The sequence below is a fragment of the Eptatretus burgeri genome, chromosome 9 (assembly GCF_056783735.1).
Source record: "Eptatretus burgeri isolate ZD-2024b chromosome 9, Ebu_testis_v1, whole genome shotgun sequence".
Lineage (NCBI taxonomy): Eukaryota > Metazoa > Chordata > Myxini > Myxiniformes > Myxinidae > Eptatretus > Eptatretus burgeri.
Genome location: NC_140969.1, coordinates 97,313,858 through 97,334,587, shown reverse-complemented (window position 1 = coordinate 97,334,587; position 20,730 = coordinate 97,313,858). Strand labels below are relative to the sequence as shown.

Here is a 20,730-nt window from a genome sequence, read left to right as displayed (position 1 = left end):
CAGAAATGACGTTTGATACAAACAGGATAATGAATTATGCAAGAGAGCGTCATGAAATGAAAAGACACGGGTTGTCCAGGTCTGTATTTTGAACAGCTGCATCCCTTGAGGAAACCAAGACCTTATTGCTGTTATCACGCAGCCATTGTGGAGAGGATATGCCAACGATTTGTGGACAAAAAAAAAATTCGGTTTGATCAATCAGCAAAATGGAGGTGTTTGATGGATCGATGTGAGTGAAGCATTGCGGCAATTTGTGGTCAAGGCCTCGTGTTTAAATAAGAGTGTCTTATTTAAGACTACTTAGATTTCAGAAGATGTGACGTTGTGAAGCGATGCAGAGCTTACAAACTACACTTGGATTTGATGGTGGTGGTGGTGTGGAATGCTTTCCCAATGCACATCCTGACAATGTTTCTGTGTGAGAGCAGCTCCCATCTTCACAGGTCCAATTCAGGACAGTAGTTCTTTGCAAAATGTGAGGTGGTAGGATGACCTAGAGGTACACACACTGGCCTCGAAGTTAGTTGGCTAGCCTGGGTTTGAATCCCGACCCAGCTATAAACTTGTCATAACAGTGTTTCTCAGGCAGGGTGATGCATCCGTGTGTGCCGTCTCTGGGATTAACGTTAAACGGGCGTCTCGTCTGCTGGCATTAGTCGGTGGACGTTAAAGATCTCATGGTATCGTTCGTGAAGAGTATGCGAGCTATCTCTGGCACCATGAACAAAGTAAAAATTCCTCCCCTGACTACGTAGTCGAGCGTCAGGCCTGACTAGCCGGTTCATGAAAGATTTGCCCAAAATCTTCCCCCCCCCCCCTGCCATCTCCATAAGAACATGGGAATAATTTTGGCCATGAAAGAAGAAGAAGAATTCGTTATGACAATCTGTCTTTTTAAAACTGTTTTGCACTTTTCTTTGTGAAATCCAAAATGGGTGATTGTGTCAGAGTTTTGTTTGTAGCATTTTTCTCAGTAGTATGCCATGTTGTATATAACTTGGCAACCTTCCTCTATGAGCCTGATGACTTATCAAGGCTCTTTTGTTTCATTGTTGTGGAACTTTGCAATCGAGTGGCAATTTCAATTTGTCCAAATGCCGTCCTGATGACTCAAACTTGACTCCATTGACGCACATACTTGCGACGTGAGTGAAGGTTGTTGGTTTGAATGTATGTCCGGTGAACGTAAACTCCCAAAACATTACTTTTTTGTTGTTGTTGCTATTGTCTAAGATGGAGGAGCTTGTCTATCAAATATCGAACGATAGGACAAGGACATTCTGAGAAATCGATGCACCTGTCTGTTCACCAAATAGATAATTGGAAACGCTGCACAAATGAGATCCGGGCCTGAACCAAAATCTGATCAGCTTGTTGTTGTCTTGTCATCCGCCAAGTTTCGTCCGAATCCATCCGTAACTTTTTGAGATATTGAGCTCATGACAGACAGACAGGGGTGAAAACATAACCTGCGTCCACCTTCGGTGGTGGAGGTAATAAGTTAAGTGTCAAGTCTGCCAGCTAAACTCGCTATCCTACCGTAAAACGACCTCCTGGTTACTGCTCAATGTGCTGCGCCGTCTAGTCCTTTACCCCACTGCAACCGCACAGTGTAATCGTAGTATCCTAAAGCTCACTAACTGTTGATATGTAACCCTAGCCACGGTATTAGCAGCAGATTAGGGTGGTGTTAAACTTCCATAATTACCCAGCTGGCTGGGAACGTGGTTCGGCCGGCTCTGTGTGTCGGGCTTTGCGCAGTGGGGCGCCTTGTTGTTTGGTCTGCCGGTGGTCACCAAATGTGAACCGTTCCTTCGAACACGAGCATCAACTCCCCATGGAAGTATTGCCCGTCTCGGTTTTGTTTTAATTTTGTGGAACTGTGTCTGAGCTAAGCGATTTGAACAAATGACAACAGAAAACTGAATGGGTTCAACATCCAAATTCCATTTCGGCAAATGAACTAGCGTTGGCTGATCTTATTGGGGCCAATCAGTGGAAACTTCACTTCATTCCACTTGGATTAATGGCACTTTTTAAACTTTGAGATTTTGACATATTGAATAAATTCAGACTATGATTTCAAATTTGTCCAGAGCGTCGCCTTTCTGGTATCTGTCTTCTTCCGTCTCCTTTTGGTCTTGCAACTTTTGTCTTCTTCCAGGCTTTGTCCCCCCACCAGGTTGCTGAAGGGCACACATAGTCCACCATCAGTACCTTTATGGTGAAACGACCAAAATCCAGAATCACTGCTCACCTCCACTCATTCATTCCTCTGTTCTTTCCCCACCTATGGAATCAACTTCCACATCCTCTTCAATTTCCTTCTTCTCTCCAGGTCTTCAAGGCAACTGTTCACCACCATCTCGGATCATCTCCAATTCAAAAACATGATCTTTTGTTCCTTCGTGAGAGTTTGTTTCTGTATCCACCCTCTGCACCCTTCCCCACCCATCATTCTTACCCACATCCCTTGTTGTCCATCTCCATTTATTTAGTCTCTCGGCCCTGCTGGGAGTGCCCCCCCTCCCTTTTCCTTATGCTGTTCTTTTTGTTCTGTTGCGTCCTAATATGTTCTTTGTTCTCGCTCTTCCATGAGCCTCGACTATACAAAAAAAGGAAGATGCTTGTACATGAAGAACAATTAAATTACTTTTTCTTTGGCAAGACATCTCCAGTACTTTATCTTTGAGGAAGTGAACCTTGTGTGTCTTGTGATTGAAGCCTTGACGTGACACCATTTGTGATCACAGGCTCAATGCCCTGTTGGGTTTTATTCCAGAAAACTTGCATTTAGCATATTTGGAGAGGGGACCCGCACCTCCTAAAACTATACAAACTTCAGAAACAAAACTGCTTGGACATTTTGTACAACGTTCACATCTGATATTTTCTCCACGGAATGGCCTTCAAATGGGACCTGAACCTGAAGCCATCAAAATGGTTGATTGAGGTTTGCTGACCGCCGTGGGAAGCACGAAGAATCTGTGGTTCGGACTTTAACCCTTCCTCGGTAAGGGTTAACACCCGAAACGTCATCTTCTCCTTGCTTCCCACGGCAATTAGCACATGCGGTCAACGTTCTGTTCATTCCATCTATTGTTCTACCTGTCCGCCGACGCAGATCGACACTACTCTTCACCATCAAGACAAGCTCTTTATTCTGCATGGGAGGTGAGTGTGGCGGGTGGAGGAGGAGGAGGAGGAGGAGGAGTTGTGGTGAGAGGGGTGGAGAGAAGGGGAAGTGCAACAGAAAGAATAATCTCACTATAATTATATAATATAATACATACCAGATAGTTATCCATCTCGAAAAAATATATATTTAACTGGAATTCACTCAACAATTTGGCCTGCTGATTGCATCTGAGGTGTGGCTGTGCTGCTGATGCAGTGCCCCTTGATGAGTCAGGTGGGAATTTGAATATTGGCATGTGATGGTGTACTCTTATTTATTCTTAAAGTCACAGGTGGGATCCTTTACATCTGCCAATGAGTGTTATATGCAGGTGGGTCATCCGCCTTCACGGCCCATCCTAATGACGGTGTGTCCATTGGTGCAGTGCCTTGCCAATGAAACAACCTCGATGATAGTTTACAGTTTGGAATCGAACATACACCAAACAGCTCATACGTGAGTCGGCTACCTACAGCTGTGTCAAAGCAAGGTAGCTTACTCACTTTTGAAATGATGAGTCAGATGTTCAAAATTCCCAACTTAATAGGATCCAACAATCTTCTTTGTGCTCTGCAGGCAGCTCGCACCTACTTATGGTGCTTGTGTCTGGAAAGATCAGGCCATTGTGTGTTGGTGGGCCTACTTTAAATTAATTCCAAATCCTTGGCTTAATTATGACTTGGAAGGCGGTTGTAAACTTCCATTGGTATATTGTGCCGAAAGATCTCACTCACTCTCTCACTCTCACTCTCCACACACGCTTTCTCACACACACACACACACACACACACACACACACACACACACACACACACACACACACACGCTTTCTCACACACACATGCTTTCTCACACACACTTTCTCACACTCACACGCACACACACACACACTTTCTCACGCACGCACACACACACATATTCTCTCTCTCTCTCTCTCTCTCTCTCTCTCTCTCTCTCTCTCTCTCTCTCTCTCTCTCTCTCTCTCTCTCTCTCTCTCTCTCTCTCTCTGACTCACTCACTCACTCACTCACTCACTCACTCACTCACTCACTCACTCACTCACTCACTCACTCACACACACTATCACAGACACACACTATTTCTCATACACACACACATACGCTTTCTCATAAACACACACACACACACACGCTTTCTCATACACACACACACACACACCCTTTCTCTCACACACACACACACACACACACACACACACACACACACACACACACACACACACACACACACTCCCACACACACACCCTTTCTCCCACACACACACCCTTTCTCACACACACACACTTTCTCACACACACACCCTTTCTCACACACACACACCCTTTCTCACACACACACACCCTTTCTCACACACACACTCCCTTTCTCACACACACACTCCCTTTCTCACACACACACTCCCTTTCTCTCACACACTCATACACCCTTTCTCACACACACACCCTTTCTCACACACACACCCTTTCTCTTTTCACACACACACACACACACACACACACACACACACACACACACACACACACACACACTCCCTTTCTCACGCACACACTCCCTTTCTCACACACACACTCCCTTTCTCACACACACACTCCCTTTCTCACACACACACTCCCTTTCTCACACACACACTCCCTTTCTCTCACACACTCATACACCCTTTCTCACACACACACCCTTTCTCTTTTCACACACACACACACACACACACACACACACACACACACACACACACACACACACACACACACACACACACACATTTCATCCATTAATGATTAAACATTTAATTATTAATTGTTCATCAAGGTGGGCTTGCATTGTTCGGCAATTCTCCTGGATGGGCATGGAGGTTAAGGTTCAGGTTGGATTATCATGGCGTTGATTGGATGGTATTTGTGATATCCGATTTAATTCCTCATGGGATAAAACTTAATCCATGATTTGTGTGAGATTGTCAGGAAAACTTCCCTTCAGTGCAGAATTGATCAGCCATTTGCTCTGAAGTGAGATTGTGACATCACCAAAATGAAGTTAAGGTAAAGCATTATAGCTATCATGAAATAATTATATATTTCAGAAAGGGAATTGCCATCTTGAAGGAATTAATTATTGAAGCAAGGTAGATTTAATCACCTGTTTATTCAGGATGTGCTTCGACCTTAAGCGAGGTTTAAAATTTCCACCTTTTTCCAAGTCTTCATTCTATCCCGACCTCAAGCGTGAAACCACCTCGTCTACAGACAATGCCACACACCCACGATGGTCACACTCGGTCGCATCTCTGTCTCAGTGATGAAAAGCAATGACAGGAATGCGCACAGCAGGCGATGGGACAGCCCTGATGGCCCCCCACCTCGGTGTCTCGGCAAGCCCACCATTGCCACCAATTTTCACCCACCACCAGAGCTAAATGGGTGCACGCCGTCGTGACGAGAAGACTTGATAAAATAGCCCATTGCTGGTGGGATCATTTATTGCAGGGTTGAGAGGGGAGCCTTTTTTTTTCCCTCCCCCTTCCCCATCCCCACTAGTATGCCTTTTAAGAGCACTGTTATTACTCACACCTTACATTTGGGGAGTCATCTCAGTAACGTACCACACTTGTGCACACACCTTCAGCTTTTACTGTCCTGTAGGGATGGAGTAGTTATTTATTTCATTTATTCCGTCTCTTCTGCCCCCCCTCCCTTTTCCATGTCCTTTCTTCTTTCCCCTTGCTCTCAACATGACCGGTGCTTTAAAGGTATTTTTCTTTCAAAACTCTAAAAGAGTTTGAAGGGCAAATTTTGCATGATGGTGTGCTATGGGTGCAGCACTGCATTTTCAGACACACCACTTGTGATTTTACCCTGGAGGCTCAGTTTAGTTCAAATTGTTTCTGAGAGTTTGAAAAAGTAAAGTGGTTTGCTTCTAAGCCCAAAGTGGAAAGGTTTTGACAAATATATTGCTTTGTTTGTCTCTCTGTCTCTGTCTCTGTCTCTGTCTCTCTCGACTGTGTGCTGTAGACTGCCTATGGTGACTGAACACTGATGGACGTTAAATGCACAAGTAAATTGACACTGTACAAATGAGGATGATTGGTGCATTGGCAATCCCTGCATTCATGTCACTGTCAGCCAGGAATGGGGTCAAGCTGTTCTAAGAACTTGTAGGTGTTGCATCTGCATAATCATCATTCGGGATAGTTGTGGCCCATAAGTGGAGTTTGGTACAATCGGATATATTCGACTTGAGGTTTTTCTTTTGAAATTTTTTCTTTTCTTTTGTGTTTCCACAATAAGTTGAATGAATGTTTGCAGAAAGTATCATTATTATTACATGCACGAAGACACGATGATGAGTGAGGCTCACTGCAGGCTCTGATTGCATACGATTCTCACCAGGTCCATGCTGACCAACTTACATTCCGGCTGAGTGGCGGCCTTGCGGCTTTGGGACAACTCCTGCAGATGTTTGGGACTGTGGTGGGAACAACATCGAGTGGGAAGATCCCAGTCAAGTGAGTGTTTGTCTCCATTTCTCTCGGGTTAGCGCCGCCGATGCGATAAATGTTTGGTTGTTTTTAATGGACAATCTTTTCAAACAGGTGATCAAGCAATTGCAGATTCTGTTGCATCCATGACCTGAGTTTTGATTTTATTCTTACATTGTCCCTCCCTAACACTCAACATCACCAAAACTCATCATAGATTTTCCAGGTTTTCGATTGAAATGAAGCATTCGATCGGATGAATGCTTTCGGACGTTGTCTTGCATTGCACTTCTGTGATGTCATTCTCATCCTTTATGTCCACAGTGGCTGCCTTTTTCACCTGCAGGCAGGTTGCAATTGTCAAACACACCGAGACCGCTTTTGAGTGTTTATGTGTACATATTTTTCGGCCTACGTGGCTAAAAAGAAAACAGTTTACTGCATCCTAATATCCTGTCTTAGAGCCTTATCCAAGCAGGCAAGTATTGGTTTAATGATCCCACTGATCTTCTCAGTGAAGGCACCACAGAATTCACCCTTAACTCACCGTATGGGTTAAATGGCTAACCTGACATGTGCTTACTTACTCTTTTGGAATCGTGTACTCAACTAATTAAGGGCAGTTCTGCCTTTGACATCGCTAATTACTCTTAATCTTCCACAAAAGCAAACCTTTTCCTCACCGACTTTTATTGTTCCGTTCATTCAGTGAGGTCATGGTTTTCTCCGCTGCAAATCAGAAAGATAACGTCTTCATTGTCTGCTTTTTAAACCCTTTTCAACTTCTTTTTTTGTTGTTGTTGGTGGTGGTGTTGTTCAAGATTTCCATTTGGACATCAAATCAAGGCAATGCAGAAATCTGGATGGTTCCTCAAACTGAACCTGAGCAGATCCGCACTCCAGCTTTTGAGCTTCCACAAAGGTGCAGTTGCATTCCTTAAGGACTCGGCAAGGGAATGGCACACGGCAATGAATCCCACAAATGATTCCCCTGCAGAAAAGTGACATTTTTTTTTTGTTCAAGTGGAAAAAGAAAGCGGCGACCCAGTTGGTGTCGGTTGAAACTGTACGCCCGACACAGATGCTGCTAAAGCGCTGCAACCGGTGGGCCATGTGGGGCTGACCCTGTGGTGGAGCCATTCCGAGGTCATCTCAGCAGATGTGGTTCCGACGGGATCGGTTTACTGTGTCCTGGCCACTTGTCACTGGATATGCTGCCATCTGTTTCAATTACGAGCCATTGAGGCTGTGTGCATGCAATTCCAGGAATTGATTTCTTTCTGTTACTCTCTCGCTTTCTGGATCTCTCTCTGTGTATAGCCTAGGTTACGCTAGTCTCACGACCGATCGTTGTCTCGCTGCTTTGTGACCAACGCACCTGTCGGGCACCGGTTATTGATATTATTTTATGTATTCTCTCCATCTCTGCACACCTATGTTTGAGCTGGGTGGTTTTGATGCCACTGTGTTTCATCGTTTTGAATGAAAGCTCCTGTTTGGTTGTTAATTAATATTTTCCCGCATCCTTTCCTATGGTGATTTTGCTTTTGATGTCGTACTGTGGTTTGCTCATTTTCTTACGTGTTGACTTTATTTTCCTCCTCCGAATTTTTCAGATCGTCTCCGACTTAGTCGTGCTTTGCTTTTCTGATTTTATATACGTTTAGACCTGCGTGTCTTTTTCATTCTTTCAATAGCTGAGTTTGCAATCACTTACTGCAAGAAAAATCTTTTTGAGCCGACGTTGAATCGAAATTGTAATCGCTTAATTTGTTTTGGAGAGCCTGAAACAAAGGTTCAAGATTGAAATGAAATAATCAAATGAAAGACCAAATACAGCAACGGGACCTTCAGGGGGAACCCAGATCGGTAAAGATGGAACCATCGGGAGGAATCTGCAGAGATAAAGATGGAACCATCAGGAGGAACCTGGATAGGTAAAGATGGAACCATTGGGAGGAACCCGGAGAGGTAAAGATGGAACATTCAGGAGGAACCTGGAGAGGTAAAGATGGAACCATCAGGAGGAACCTGGATAGGTAAAGATGGAACCATGAAGAGAAAGCTGGATATGTAAAGATGGAACCATCAGGAGGAACCTGGATAGGTAAAAATGGAACCATCAGGAGGAACCTGGATAGGTAAAGATAGAACCATCAGGAAGAATCGAGATAGGAAAAGATGGAACCATCGGGAGGAACCTGGATAGAGAAATGTATAGCCATGAGGAGGACCCTGGAGAGGTAATTATGGAAACATCAGGAGGAACCTCGGGAGGTAAGAATGGAACCATCAGGAGGAGCCTGGGTAGGTAAAGATGGAACCATCAGGAGGAACCTGGAGAGGTAAAGATGGAACCATCAGGAGGAACCTGGGTAGGTAAAGATGGAACCATCAGGAGGAGCCTGGGTAGGTAAAGATGGAACCATCAGGAGGAACCCAGAGAGGTAAAGATGGAACATTCAGGAGGAACCTGGATAGGTAAAGATGGAACCATTGGGAGGAACCCTTAGAGGTAAAGATAGAACCATCAGGAGGAACCTGGAGAGGTAGAGATGGAACCATCAGGAGGAACCCGGAGAGGTAAAGATGGAACCATCAGGAGGAACCTGGGTAGGTAAAGATGGAACCATCGGGAGGAACCTGCAGAGATAAAGATGGAACCATAAGGAGGAACCTGGATAGGTAAACATGGAACCATTGGGAGGAACCCGGAGAGGTAAAGATGGAACATTCAGGAGGAACCTGGAGAGGTAAAGATGGAATCATCAGGAGGAACCTGGAGAGGTAAAGATGGAACCATCAGGAGGAACCTGGAGAGGTAAAGATGGAACCATCAGGAGGAACCTGGATAGGTAAAGATGGAACCATCAGGAGGAACCTGGATAGGTAAAGATGGAACCATCAGGAGGAACCTGGATAGGTAAAGATGGGACCATCAGGAGGAACCTGGATAGGTAAAGATGGAACCATTGAGAGGAACCTGGATAGGTAAAGATGGAACAATCAGGAGTAACCTGGATAGGTAAAGATGGAACATTCTGGAGGAACCTGGAGAGGTAAAGATGGAACCATCAGAAGGAACCTGGAGAGGTAAAGATGGTACCATTGGGAGGAACCCGGAAAGGTAAAGATGGAACATTCAGGAGCAACCTGGAGAGGTAAAGATGGAACCAGCAGGAGGAACCTGGAGAGGTAAAGATGGAACCATCAGGAGGAACCTGGATAGGTAAAGATGGAACCATGAGGAGAAACCTGGATATGTAAAGATGGAACCATTAGAAGGAACCTGGATCAGTAAAGATGAACCATCAGGAGGAACCTGGATAGGTAAAGATAGAACCATCAGGAAGAATCTAGATAGGAAAAGATGGAACCATCGGGAGGAACCTGGATAGAGAAATGTATAGCCATGAGGAGGACCCTGAAGAGGTATTTATGGAAACATCAGGAGGAACCTCGGGAGGTAAGAATGGAACCATCAGGAGGAACCTGGGTAGGTAAAGATGGAACCATGAGGAGGAACCTGGAGAGGTAAAGATGGAACCATCAGGAGGAACCTGGGTAGGTAAAGATGAAACCTTCAGGAGGAACCTGCAGAGATAATGATGGAACCATCAGGAGGAACCTGGATAGGTAAAGATGGAACCATTGGGAGGAACCCGGAGAGGTAAAGATGGAACATTCAGGAGGAACCTGGATAGGTAAAGATGGAACCATTGGGAGGAACCCTTAGAAGTAAAGATAGAACCATCAGGAGGAACCTGGAGAGGTAGAGATGGAACCATCAGGAGGAACCTGGATAGGTAAAGATGGAACCATTGGGAGGAACCCGGAGAGGTAAAGATGGAATATTCAGGTGGAACCTGGAGAGGGAAAGATGGAACCATCAGGATGAACCTCGAGAGGTAAAGATAGAACCATCAGGAGGAACCTGGATAGGTAAAGATGGAACCATCAGGAGGAACCTGGATAGGTAAAGATGGAACCATCAGGAGGAACCTGGATAGGTAAAGATGGAACCATCAGGAGGAACCTATATAGGGAAATATGGAACCAGCAGAAGGAACCTGGATAGGTAAAGATGGAACCATCAGGAGGAACCTGGATAGGTAAAGATGGAACCATGAGGAAGAACCGGGATAGGTAAAGATGGAACCATCAGGAGGAACCTGGGTAGGGAAAGATAGAACCATCAAGTGGAACCTGGATAGGTAAAGATGGAACCATCAGGAGGAACCATCAGGACGAACCTGGATAGGTAAAGATGGAACCATCAGGAGGAACCTGGATAGGTAAAGATGGAACCATCAGGAGGAACCTGGATAGGTAAAGATGGAACCATCAGGAGGAACCTGGATAGGTAAAGATGGAACCATCAGGAGGAACCTGGATAGGTAAAGATGGAACCATCGGGAAAGTTAATCTTCCACAGAAATAGATTAAATGTTCCAAAATAAATAGTTATAGAGGCTCATGACGTCTTGTCTGGTGTTTCCCCTTGTTTGCCCAATGTGATTGGTGCAGTGATCACGCCTGTATGCCGAGCCCCAAATGGCCCTGAGGACGCATGCGCGGTGGCCCACAACCCCGTGGCAGACATTCCCAGAGGTGTCATTGCCCCTCACCCCACCACTCTGCTGAAATATAACAGAACTCTGGGGTGAGCCAGGCAAAATTCCCAAAGGGAGGGCAGGGATCACCAGAGACTTGCTTTGTTCAAAAGAGTTGTCAGTCATCATTCCAGATCTCTGGAGGCCTCTTGTGGTATTTGCTCCCTGACAGATCACCTCCTTAGCATCTCATGGTACAGGATCGCTTTGCTAGCAGCTCTGTTGCTTTGCTGTCATGTGGGTTTTACCCCCAAGCGAGTTCACTTTTGTGTGTAAGCGTGAGTGACTGTGGGCCATTTAGACTTGTTTTTGTTGTGTATCGTTCTGTTTATTTATTGCTCGCAAGTACCACCTGTCGCTTTGCTGACGGGAGAGGGGATGGGGGAGACAAAGAGTGGGGAGGGAGGTGGAGGAGGTGGAGGGGAAGCGAGGAGGGGTGGAGGAGCAGAAGGCAGCGTGATGGGAAAGAAGTGTGATGGGAGAAGGAAGTGTAAGGGGAGTGGAAGGGAAGGCAGCGTGATGTGAGTGGCAAAGAAGGCAGCGTGATGTGAGGTGAGGGAAAGGCAGACGTGCGGTGAAGCGTTAATTACGATTCATACTATGTCATAAAAATGATTGTGCATAGTGAAGATGGAAACAAAATAATGTGTGAAATAAATTTTCTACTGGTTATATACACTTCATACTGCTTAGACATGTCCAGAGACAAATGCTGCCTGGACTCTGTAGCCAAACCCGGGCCTGTGCCAAACCCCACGCGGAGACAAACACCGTCGGAGATGAACACCGCCCGGCCACATCCAGGGGACGGACACACTGCCCGGCCACGTCGGGGGACAGACACACCGCCTGGCCAATCAAATGGGAACTGCTGCTGAGGTCCATGAAGTTGTTAAAATGATGAAATTTGACTCATGTGAGGCGATTCTAGAGGTTATCGCTTGTGTGGAAACCATGTACAGCCTTGGAGACACCCAGAATGTCAAAAACTGTCCGAAATGTAGAAACGAACACTTTCTTTTCCTTTTTTTTTAGCAGTTAGAACTGCTCCTGATGTCAATTACGAAGTTTTTAAATTTTGAAATTCGAATCAGTTTAAGAGATTTTCGAGGTTATCGCATTTGCGGAAATGAAATAAACCCATGAACACTGGCATCTCCGTGCGTTTATAAGCATTGCAATATATCCAGTGATTCATAGGTATGATGATAAGACATTCGATGATATGAGTGAGGAAAGTGAAAAATAATTTTTGAGCACTTTATCATTAAGAAACCGTTGTGGCCTGTTCCAAGTCGAGGCATTGTTGAGCAGGCTGAACAAAATGGTGAATATAGACCCCAGCAAGCTGGCAGACGGCTGACTCGGGCCGACCGTTTTGGCACAAATGGCCTTTCTCTGGGGATTCAATCAAGTTAATCATAATCCTGATAATGAACATGTTTAGACATGCTTGTTATAACATGAAGCATCCAACACCATTCCTGGTGCTCCATATTTGATTGAGCCCGTAACAGCCATCCGTGGAGTAGATCTCCAGCGTTTGCGACCTCACGGTCCGTTGTATAATTTGCGTTTGTGGTGAGGGGAGTAAATACGACATTTGGTCATCAGGAGTTGGAATTTGGATCCGGGATTGAATCTCACTCTGACATTTGTTGTATGAAGCATGATTTGGACTTCAACCCTCCAGAGAAAAATTCAAATGTTTTGAGTGACAACATGTTTCAGTTCAAAATTTATTCAAGTTCCATTTAAAATATGGAGAATTTTTTTCTGAAAACATAAATGCATGCTCAAGATGGCAGAAGAGGTGCCATGTGATCCAGAACATGAGGTCGACATCGCGAGACCATTGAGCAGCTTAGTGCAGGCATCTGCCCCAATCCTAACACCACTGAGAGGAGCTCCTACCCTCACCTTTGCATTGACTTCCATTTGGCTTCATTGACCAATTTGGCACTCATTACCTCTGCCACCAAAGGTGGACGGATGTTGTGTTTTCACCCTTGCCTGTTTGTCTGTCTGTGAGCAGGATATCTCAAAATGTTATAGATGGATTCAGACTAAACGACGTGGACACATTTGGTGTGTGACGAGGAAGAATTTATTTTATTTTGGTGAAGAACTGAATCCGGATAGTAGAATTTTAAGTGATTTTTCACCTTTGAGAGATAGGGCCAAAAACGATCTATAGCACGATGTTTCAAAAAGTTAGAGAAGAAACTGGGTCCATGAGTTGGTAAGGTGACGAGAACAACCTGATTTTTGGTTCAGGTCCAGATTTTGATTTTAGATTTTGGTTCAGGTCCGGATCCAGATCCGGCCTATCAGTGGGATACAATACGTAAACTGTTAACTGTTCAGCCTGGCGGAACTATGTATGTGCTCTACCAAGTGCCGTTCTAGAGTCATCTGCATGCATTACAATGAGGGACTTTTCAAAAACACAATACTTGCACTTCTAAACAATACAAACTCGTTTTTTTTGCCTTGTTACCCCACACGTGCGAAACAAAATGAGTGCTTCATCAATTGATGCACTTTGTCTGTCTCTCTGTCTACATTTGTTGTCAGTTTATGATCGAGGAACAACTTATTTTCAATTCAATGTTCTATTTTTAACACTGATTGGAACATGGGTCAGAAAACAAACCTGTAGTTTCACCGTACTTTGGCTCTGATCTGTCCCGATTGTGCATGCGCAGAGGGGAGTGAAATTTTTTTTTGTTAGCAGTCAACCAAAAATTGCAAATCATTCCAAACAGGAAACTTACTGGTTTTGGGGATGTCATAAGGGACACAAACAACAAGTACGAAGAACTAATATAACATGTTAAATTTGGTGGTGTAAAAGACGCTGCATCGATGGCGGTAAACTTTCGAATTTTGTTTTTGTTCTCCGACCTTTAAATCTTTAATTTCAAATGAATTATATACGAGAACGCTGTAGAACACAAATCGGCTTTTTGGCACTTTTAAAAACCCTTCTGTTTCGTGGTACTTTTACAAAATATTACGGCATTTTGCGTCATCACGACCAATCAAATTTTCCGCTCGCAGACCATGCCCAAGTCCTTCTTTCTCAAGATTATATGGGGTGCGGTGTTCTATGAACTTTCTAGTTGAGGAATTTAGTGATTTTTTTTCCACCTTTGCCGTTGGAATAGTTAAAGAATGGATATACAGGATGCTATTTATTTTGGTGTACCTCCAACCACAGAGCAAAAGGAACCAATGATCTTCACCATTCAAATGGCATTTACTTGCCATTGTGTAGGGATTGGCTGCACCTGCATTTGTCCAGGAAGACGGGTTATATATCCATGCGCACACGCTTGTTGCAGGACTAACTCTAATGCCCTGATAACCCTCACTTGCGGAGCAGCGGCGGTCCCGAGACGGCTCTGCCGACAGTGCCCACTATACAAGGGGAAAAGACTCGAGGGTCGAGCAATTAATCTTCCATAAGGAAGCCATCTGCTCTGCTTAGTGGCAGGAGTAAGCCCCGCCCGAGGCTTAGATTGGGAGATTAAAGGAGGACGCTGGCCACAAGTGCACTGCTATCCTCCCCCTTGGGCTTTCTGTGGCCTGCTCCGAGTTTGGTGCCTCTTCCTGCATATTGTCGACACTACAGTTAGAACAGGAACCCGTGTGTGTTTTGTCCTCCGGTTTGCATCTGTTGTATTACACTTGCGGTGGAAGCTTTTCTACGATTCTTCGTCGTGACGTAAACCATCTGTAAGAGCACTGAACCTTGAACTACCCTTTCCGAACATGTATGCAAAGTCATTAACTTGAACTAATATGGGATAATTTTACATCTGTTGTTAAAACTGACCAATCATCAACAGTTGCAACCACTTACACTCTTTGCATCCTGCTTCATGCTTGTGAAGGATGTATCTGAATGGCTCTTACCCTCTCTCGATTTTGAAATGGCTGCATTGTATATATGTATGTATATGTATATGTATATGTATATATATATATATATATATATATATATATATATATATATATATATATATATATATATTCTCTCTCTCCAAGCATTCTTCGATCTTTAGCTCACCTGTTCAAAGAACAGAGAGCTATAGCGATACCCCCGGCGTGAGCGTGAAAATGTTAAATTTTTTGCTACAAGTTATTTCCTTTCTAATGTTTTTATCTACCACACTATTTTTTACTGATTTCAATATACAAATACATATATTGCTTTAAAATTATTTGGATCAGACTTCACTGCGATGCTTTATAAAAAAATATTATTAGACTAGTCTTTTAAAAGCGATAAATGTGTAAACAGGTGAGCATTGGGTGGCTTTGACACCAACTCTGGTTATAAATAACTATTAATCCTTGTAATATTCCTACGTTGATTTTATTTTGCTGATCGCTTTCTTTGCTCATATTATTATCATCATTAATCACTTCTTGATTCTCATATTGTCCGTCCATATGATCATCTTATCGACCGCCGTAGATTTTACAATTTTCACTTTGAGGCATTTAATGCATTCTTACAAACTCTCCAACTTGGAATGTGGTTTATAACCGACATTTGTTTCAAACATACATTGACAGTCATTCCACGTTATTGTGCAACTTTGATCATGACAGGAAAACGTTGTTTGTTTGTTTGTTTGTTTGTTTGTTTGTTTGTTTGTTACCTCTGCCACCGAAGGTGGATGGAGGTTATGTGTTCACTATCTGTTTGTCTGGTGAAGTCTAGATTTTAGATGTTTTGAGTCTATATGTCTATATTTTGGTGAAGATCTGAATCTGGATACTGGAATTTTTTGTAAGTGATTCTTCACCATTGAGAGATAAGGCCAAAAAACAACATACAGCACGATATCTCAAAGTTGTGGATGGATTCTGACGAAACTCGCTGGACACGGGTGTGTGACAAGGACGAATTGATTCAATTTTTGGTGAATTCCCAGATGCAAATCCAGCATAATCAGTGCGATACAAAACATAAATTGTTCAGCCTGGCAGAGGTACGCGCTCTCCCAAGTGCCGTTCTAGTATGTTGTGAGATTATAATTTGTCAAGTTGAGAGCTCTGAATTTAATTTCAAATGTATTAAGTGACTTCCTGCTCATTCGACTTCCTGCTAGCTCAAGATGACTCGGATAAAAGCAGGAATCTTCGATCCTGTTTTATGTGTAAAATGAAAGTATAACTAAGACTATAATCTCCACCCCTCCTGTCTAAACTTTTCCCTTTCCTTTCAATACGCATGCATTCAATGATTTGATGATGGTTCCGATGACAGATCTCTTTTGTGCACTTCTTCAAATGACCATGGATAAATTTGGAATCGTCCCAATTGAATCGGACATGCCAGCATTCCTCCGATGAGTGGATATCCTTATCTTTTTGCTTTCATTGATTGCATTGAATTTTTTTTTCGCCCTTTTTAATTTTATTTTATTTTACATTCACGTTTCCTTTGACGTTCCTTGCATTCATGATGCTTGACCGAGAGCAGCCATTTTCATGGTTGTTCTCACAGATTAATTATTTGTTGTTTTGCTGGACTTATTAATTGGTGGTGGTCAGCATTGTTCTGCACCTGTAAGCCTGGTGCATTTTCTTTTTCTACTCCGCACATGTCTATTCTCCATAACATGAGGACTTACCTGGTACCGGATGGAGTTTTACAGATTGGCCACCCAGTTACTCTGGAGTGTGTGTGTGTGTGTGTGTGTGTGTGTGTGTGTGTGTGTGTGTGTGTGTGTGTGTGTGTGTGTGTGTGTGTGTGTGTGTGTGTGTGTGTGTGTGTGTGTGTGTGTGTGTGTGTGTGTGTGTGTGTGTGTGATTTTTGTATAGGCCTTGTCCTCACCAAGCCAAATCCCATTGGGTAGGGGAGTTTTGTTTTTCTGCTTTTAGTGCTGCTGATATTGATTTTGATGAAAGGTCTTTGAAATCTGGTAAATGAACTGATTGGGACTATAAAATTATCATTCTCACATTGATTGTGATTTAATTTATCACATTAATTTTTTTTTCTCTTTTACCTTATTCACTTCCTTTTGGTGCAAGTGCCAGTAAGGGACACTGCATCATGGAGTATATTGTCGCGGACCCGGGGTTCGTGGCTCGCCACGAGGGGAAGCACTTGGGTTCCTCCTGAACAACTGGTCCTGAGGCCGCCGGGCACAGATAACTCTGTATACCAGTGGATTGCTGGGCAACCACGAATGCCTGTTGATACGGCCAATCCTGGAGGGTTACACCACCTCGCGACTCGCGTGATACCTTACGTGTGGACGGCCGTGCCAAGGCAGGTCACGTGCCCTCGGTGCGTACTTGTGTGAAACTTACCGTGTCAGGTGCAGCCAAGCGGAGCTGCCAAGTATGCACCAGCTCATAAAATAGATTATTGGGGTAAAACTTTCTGGCGAAGCTAATGTGCAGACCATGCTGCACCAATGAAGGAAAAGTCGAAATGGGCTGGGTTCATTTATAACAAAAGCAAGGGCGAGGAAAGGTCATGTGGCACAGTAAGAGGTTTATTCACACGTATGTACAACATGAAAAAGCCAGGATTCGTGGGTGCAGCAAAAAAAAATGCAATTATTATTTACAAAACGAGCAAATACCACCCGTCGCTTTGCTGACAGTAATACTAAAGGGGGAAGGGAGAAACGGAAGGAGGAAGAGGAAGAGAAGGGTTGGGGAGGGAGGAGAGAGTGAAGACGTGGAGGGGAAAGTAAAGAGGAGTGAGGGGAGCGAGTAAGGGTAGGGGGAAAGGGAAGACAGTGTGAGAGGAAGGGAAGGCAGATGTGCGGTGTCGGGTTAATTATCATTCATACCGTTTCATAAAAATGATTCTGCATAGAATAACAGTGAATCTGGAAACAAAATAATGTCTGAAATCCATTTTCTGCCGGTCGTACTATAAACATGGTCCGGAGACAAACTCCCTTCCAGAGACAACCTCCTGTCCAGACATAAACACCGCCCGGACGCGTCTTGGTAACGCGCATAAGAAACTTGGTAACTGAACACATCCCAGGTCTAACAGTCTCTGTGTCAATTCGTGTGAGTGGAACAGAAGCAAAACATTGCATTTTTAAAATGGATCGAACTTTCCATCTAATACGGGTTTTGATGATACTAAAACGGGTCTGCGGGTTTTCACAAACAAAATGAGTCAAACGCGTGAAATCCGGGTCACTTGCCATCTGTGGTGATGGGTTTAAAAAAAATTGGTTCTGAAATTTAGAAAACATGTTAATGCGGCAAACGGCTCAGAAATCGCGTGTTATCAGCTTTGAAAGTCACAAAGAGAAACTCCCAACGATTCTCAAACAAACTCGGTTCATATAAAGATAACTAACTGCTGGAGAAACAGCCACGAGGACAAAGAAAAACGCGATCACTTGTATGCTGCTATTGTTAGAAGTTAAAACCTACTGTGCCTGTCGTCTATACCTCCATACTGGGCGAACCAAGGTAGTGTTACCCGAGCATTAATTCTTGACATCATATGTTCCAGGTGTACCCAACTTCATTAATGCATCAGTGTTGGTTTCCCGCTAAGCTTGTTAAATCATTGGGTGAGGGCAAATCAAACGGGAGACTAAAGAAAGAACCCAAAGAAGTAAAGATCAAAGATGGAGTCGTCAGGAGGAACCAGGAGAGGATTTGGGTTTCAGCCGCGACTCCACAACCCGCAAACCCATCCAGGTGCAGCTAAGCGAGCCTTACAGGGAAACACAGTCTGTTCCAAGATCCTTACAAAGTTCTGCACGGACACATTACACAAAAAGGAAAACCGCAAAGGCTTACCTTTTAAATATAATTATTTAAATATGGAATTCAAGAGAAAATTTAACGAAATGCAATTTTTCACAAAATGTCAGCCAACACTTTTCACAGCTCAAACCAGCATGAAGGAACTCTGAACGCGAGGTCGATGGAGGTTTTTTTTAATGTATTAATGTCGAAGTGACTGGTCGATAATGAAAACACATCACACAAAAAGTTAAACAAATTATAAAAAGAAATTGCGCAACATTTTTACGAGGCGAGGCACCCGAGAGAACGCCTGCCATCGCGCAGCTCGGTCGATGTGAGATGTGTACGTTGTTGTTGTTGTTGTTGTTGTTGTGTTTTCTACTTTATGTATTGATGTCGAAGTGACGGGTCATATAATGGAAATTGTAGAAAAAGGGGAACGTCGTGGAAAATAAAATTTCACATTTTCAGCCATCCAGCCACTGCCTGTTGCACCACAGAACAACTCGTGGCCAACGCAGGCGAGTGACCCCTGTCGATCGATCTTACAGTATTCAGTGACAGTGCAAGTATTTTAGAGCACTCGCCAAATGGCTTAAGCACACTAACGAAACGGTTGATAATAAACGGCCCCCTTGGCACCCAACTCCTGGAGACGCCCTCTCCGTCAAATATGTCCGAATTGGATAAATAAATACTTTTCTAGGAGTCGGAACTCCTTGTAAGTTCGCTTTTGGAGCTTAAATTTTGTAATTCTCCTTAGTTTAAGGGATACTTGTGGTGATCACATGTGCGGAAATGAAATAAAGCAATGAACGCTGACGTCTTTGGGAGTTTATAAGCATTGCAATGTACCCAGCAATTCGTAGCTACGATGAACAGGCATTCGATAATATGAGTGAGGAAAGTGGAGAAAAAGAAAAACTTTATCGTTAAGAAATTATTGTGGCCTGTTCCATGTCGAGGCATGGTTGAGCAGGCTAAAAAACATGGCGGCTTCAGATCCCAGCGAGGTGACCCAGGAAGCGCCTTCAGACCCTTGAGAGCAAGGTGGCCGAGGATCTCCTAATGAAGGATAATATTAAATAAGGCCGTTAATTATCTTCAAAAGGGGTGTTTTAATTAACCCAAACATGCAATTTTCACTTTGCACATCCTTTTAGTTTTCTTGGTATGCATGCAAAGTTTCAGGCTGCTACGTTTTATGGTTTTGGAGTTATGGAGGAGACACACACACACACACACACACACACACACACACACACACACACACACACACACACACACACACACTTTAGAGGACACAGAGCAGAGTTCACCCGATATAAAGAACTTCTACAATCTTAACTTGAATTGTACATGTTACAGGCGCCATTAGAGATAGCCAAAGAGAGGAGAAGCAGGTGAGGTGTAAACGAACTCGTACATGGCGCGGACGACAGACCTAGGACACCCAATTGCTTAGGAAGGGGAAGGAGGGAAGAAAACTGGAGTGTCTACGGTGTGTGAGTGGAGTGGAAGGTGCAAAATGTGGTGCAGTGTGGTGCAGGTGCAAAAAAAAACGAATACTAATGAGATAACTGTCTCGGGATCACTTATGTTGGATGCCATTGCCTTGGGGAGTGCCGGCTTCGCAGAACCGCAACCATATCATTATTTGGAGAGGGTGCTGAAGCAGGTTCCTCCTG

The 20,730-nt window shown here is 43.9% G+C and overlaps 1 protein-coding gene across 12 annotated transcripts in view; it reads left to right on the top strand.

Moving 5' to 3' along the window:
* Nucleotides 1-20,730, top strand: part of SCAPER (S-phase cyclin A associated protein in the ER) — a 631,592-nt gene that overhangs the window by 408,196 nt on the left and 202,666 nt on the right. For all 12 annotated transcript variants that reach the window (XM_085896259.1, XM_085896255.1, XM_085896256.1 and 9 more), the window contains one exon: nucleotides 6,586-6,701. In XM_085896259.1, the coding sequence (XP_085752385.1) occupies nucleotides 6,586-6,701 (116 nt within the window). The remainder of the gene's footprint in view (nucleotides 1-6,585; nucleotides 6,702-20,730) is intronic.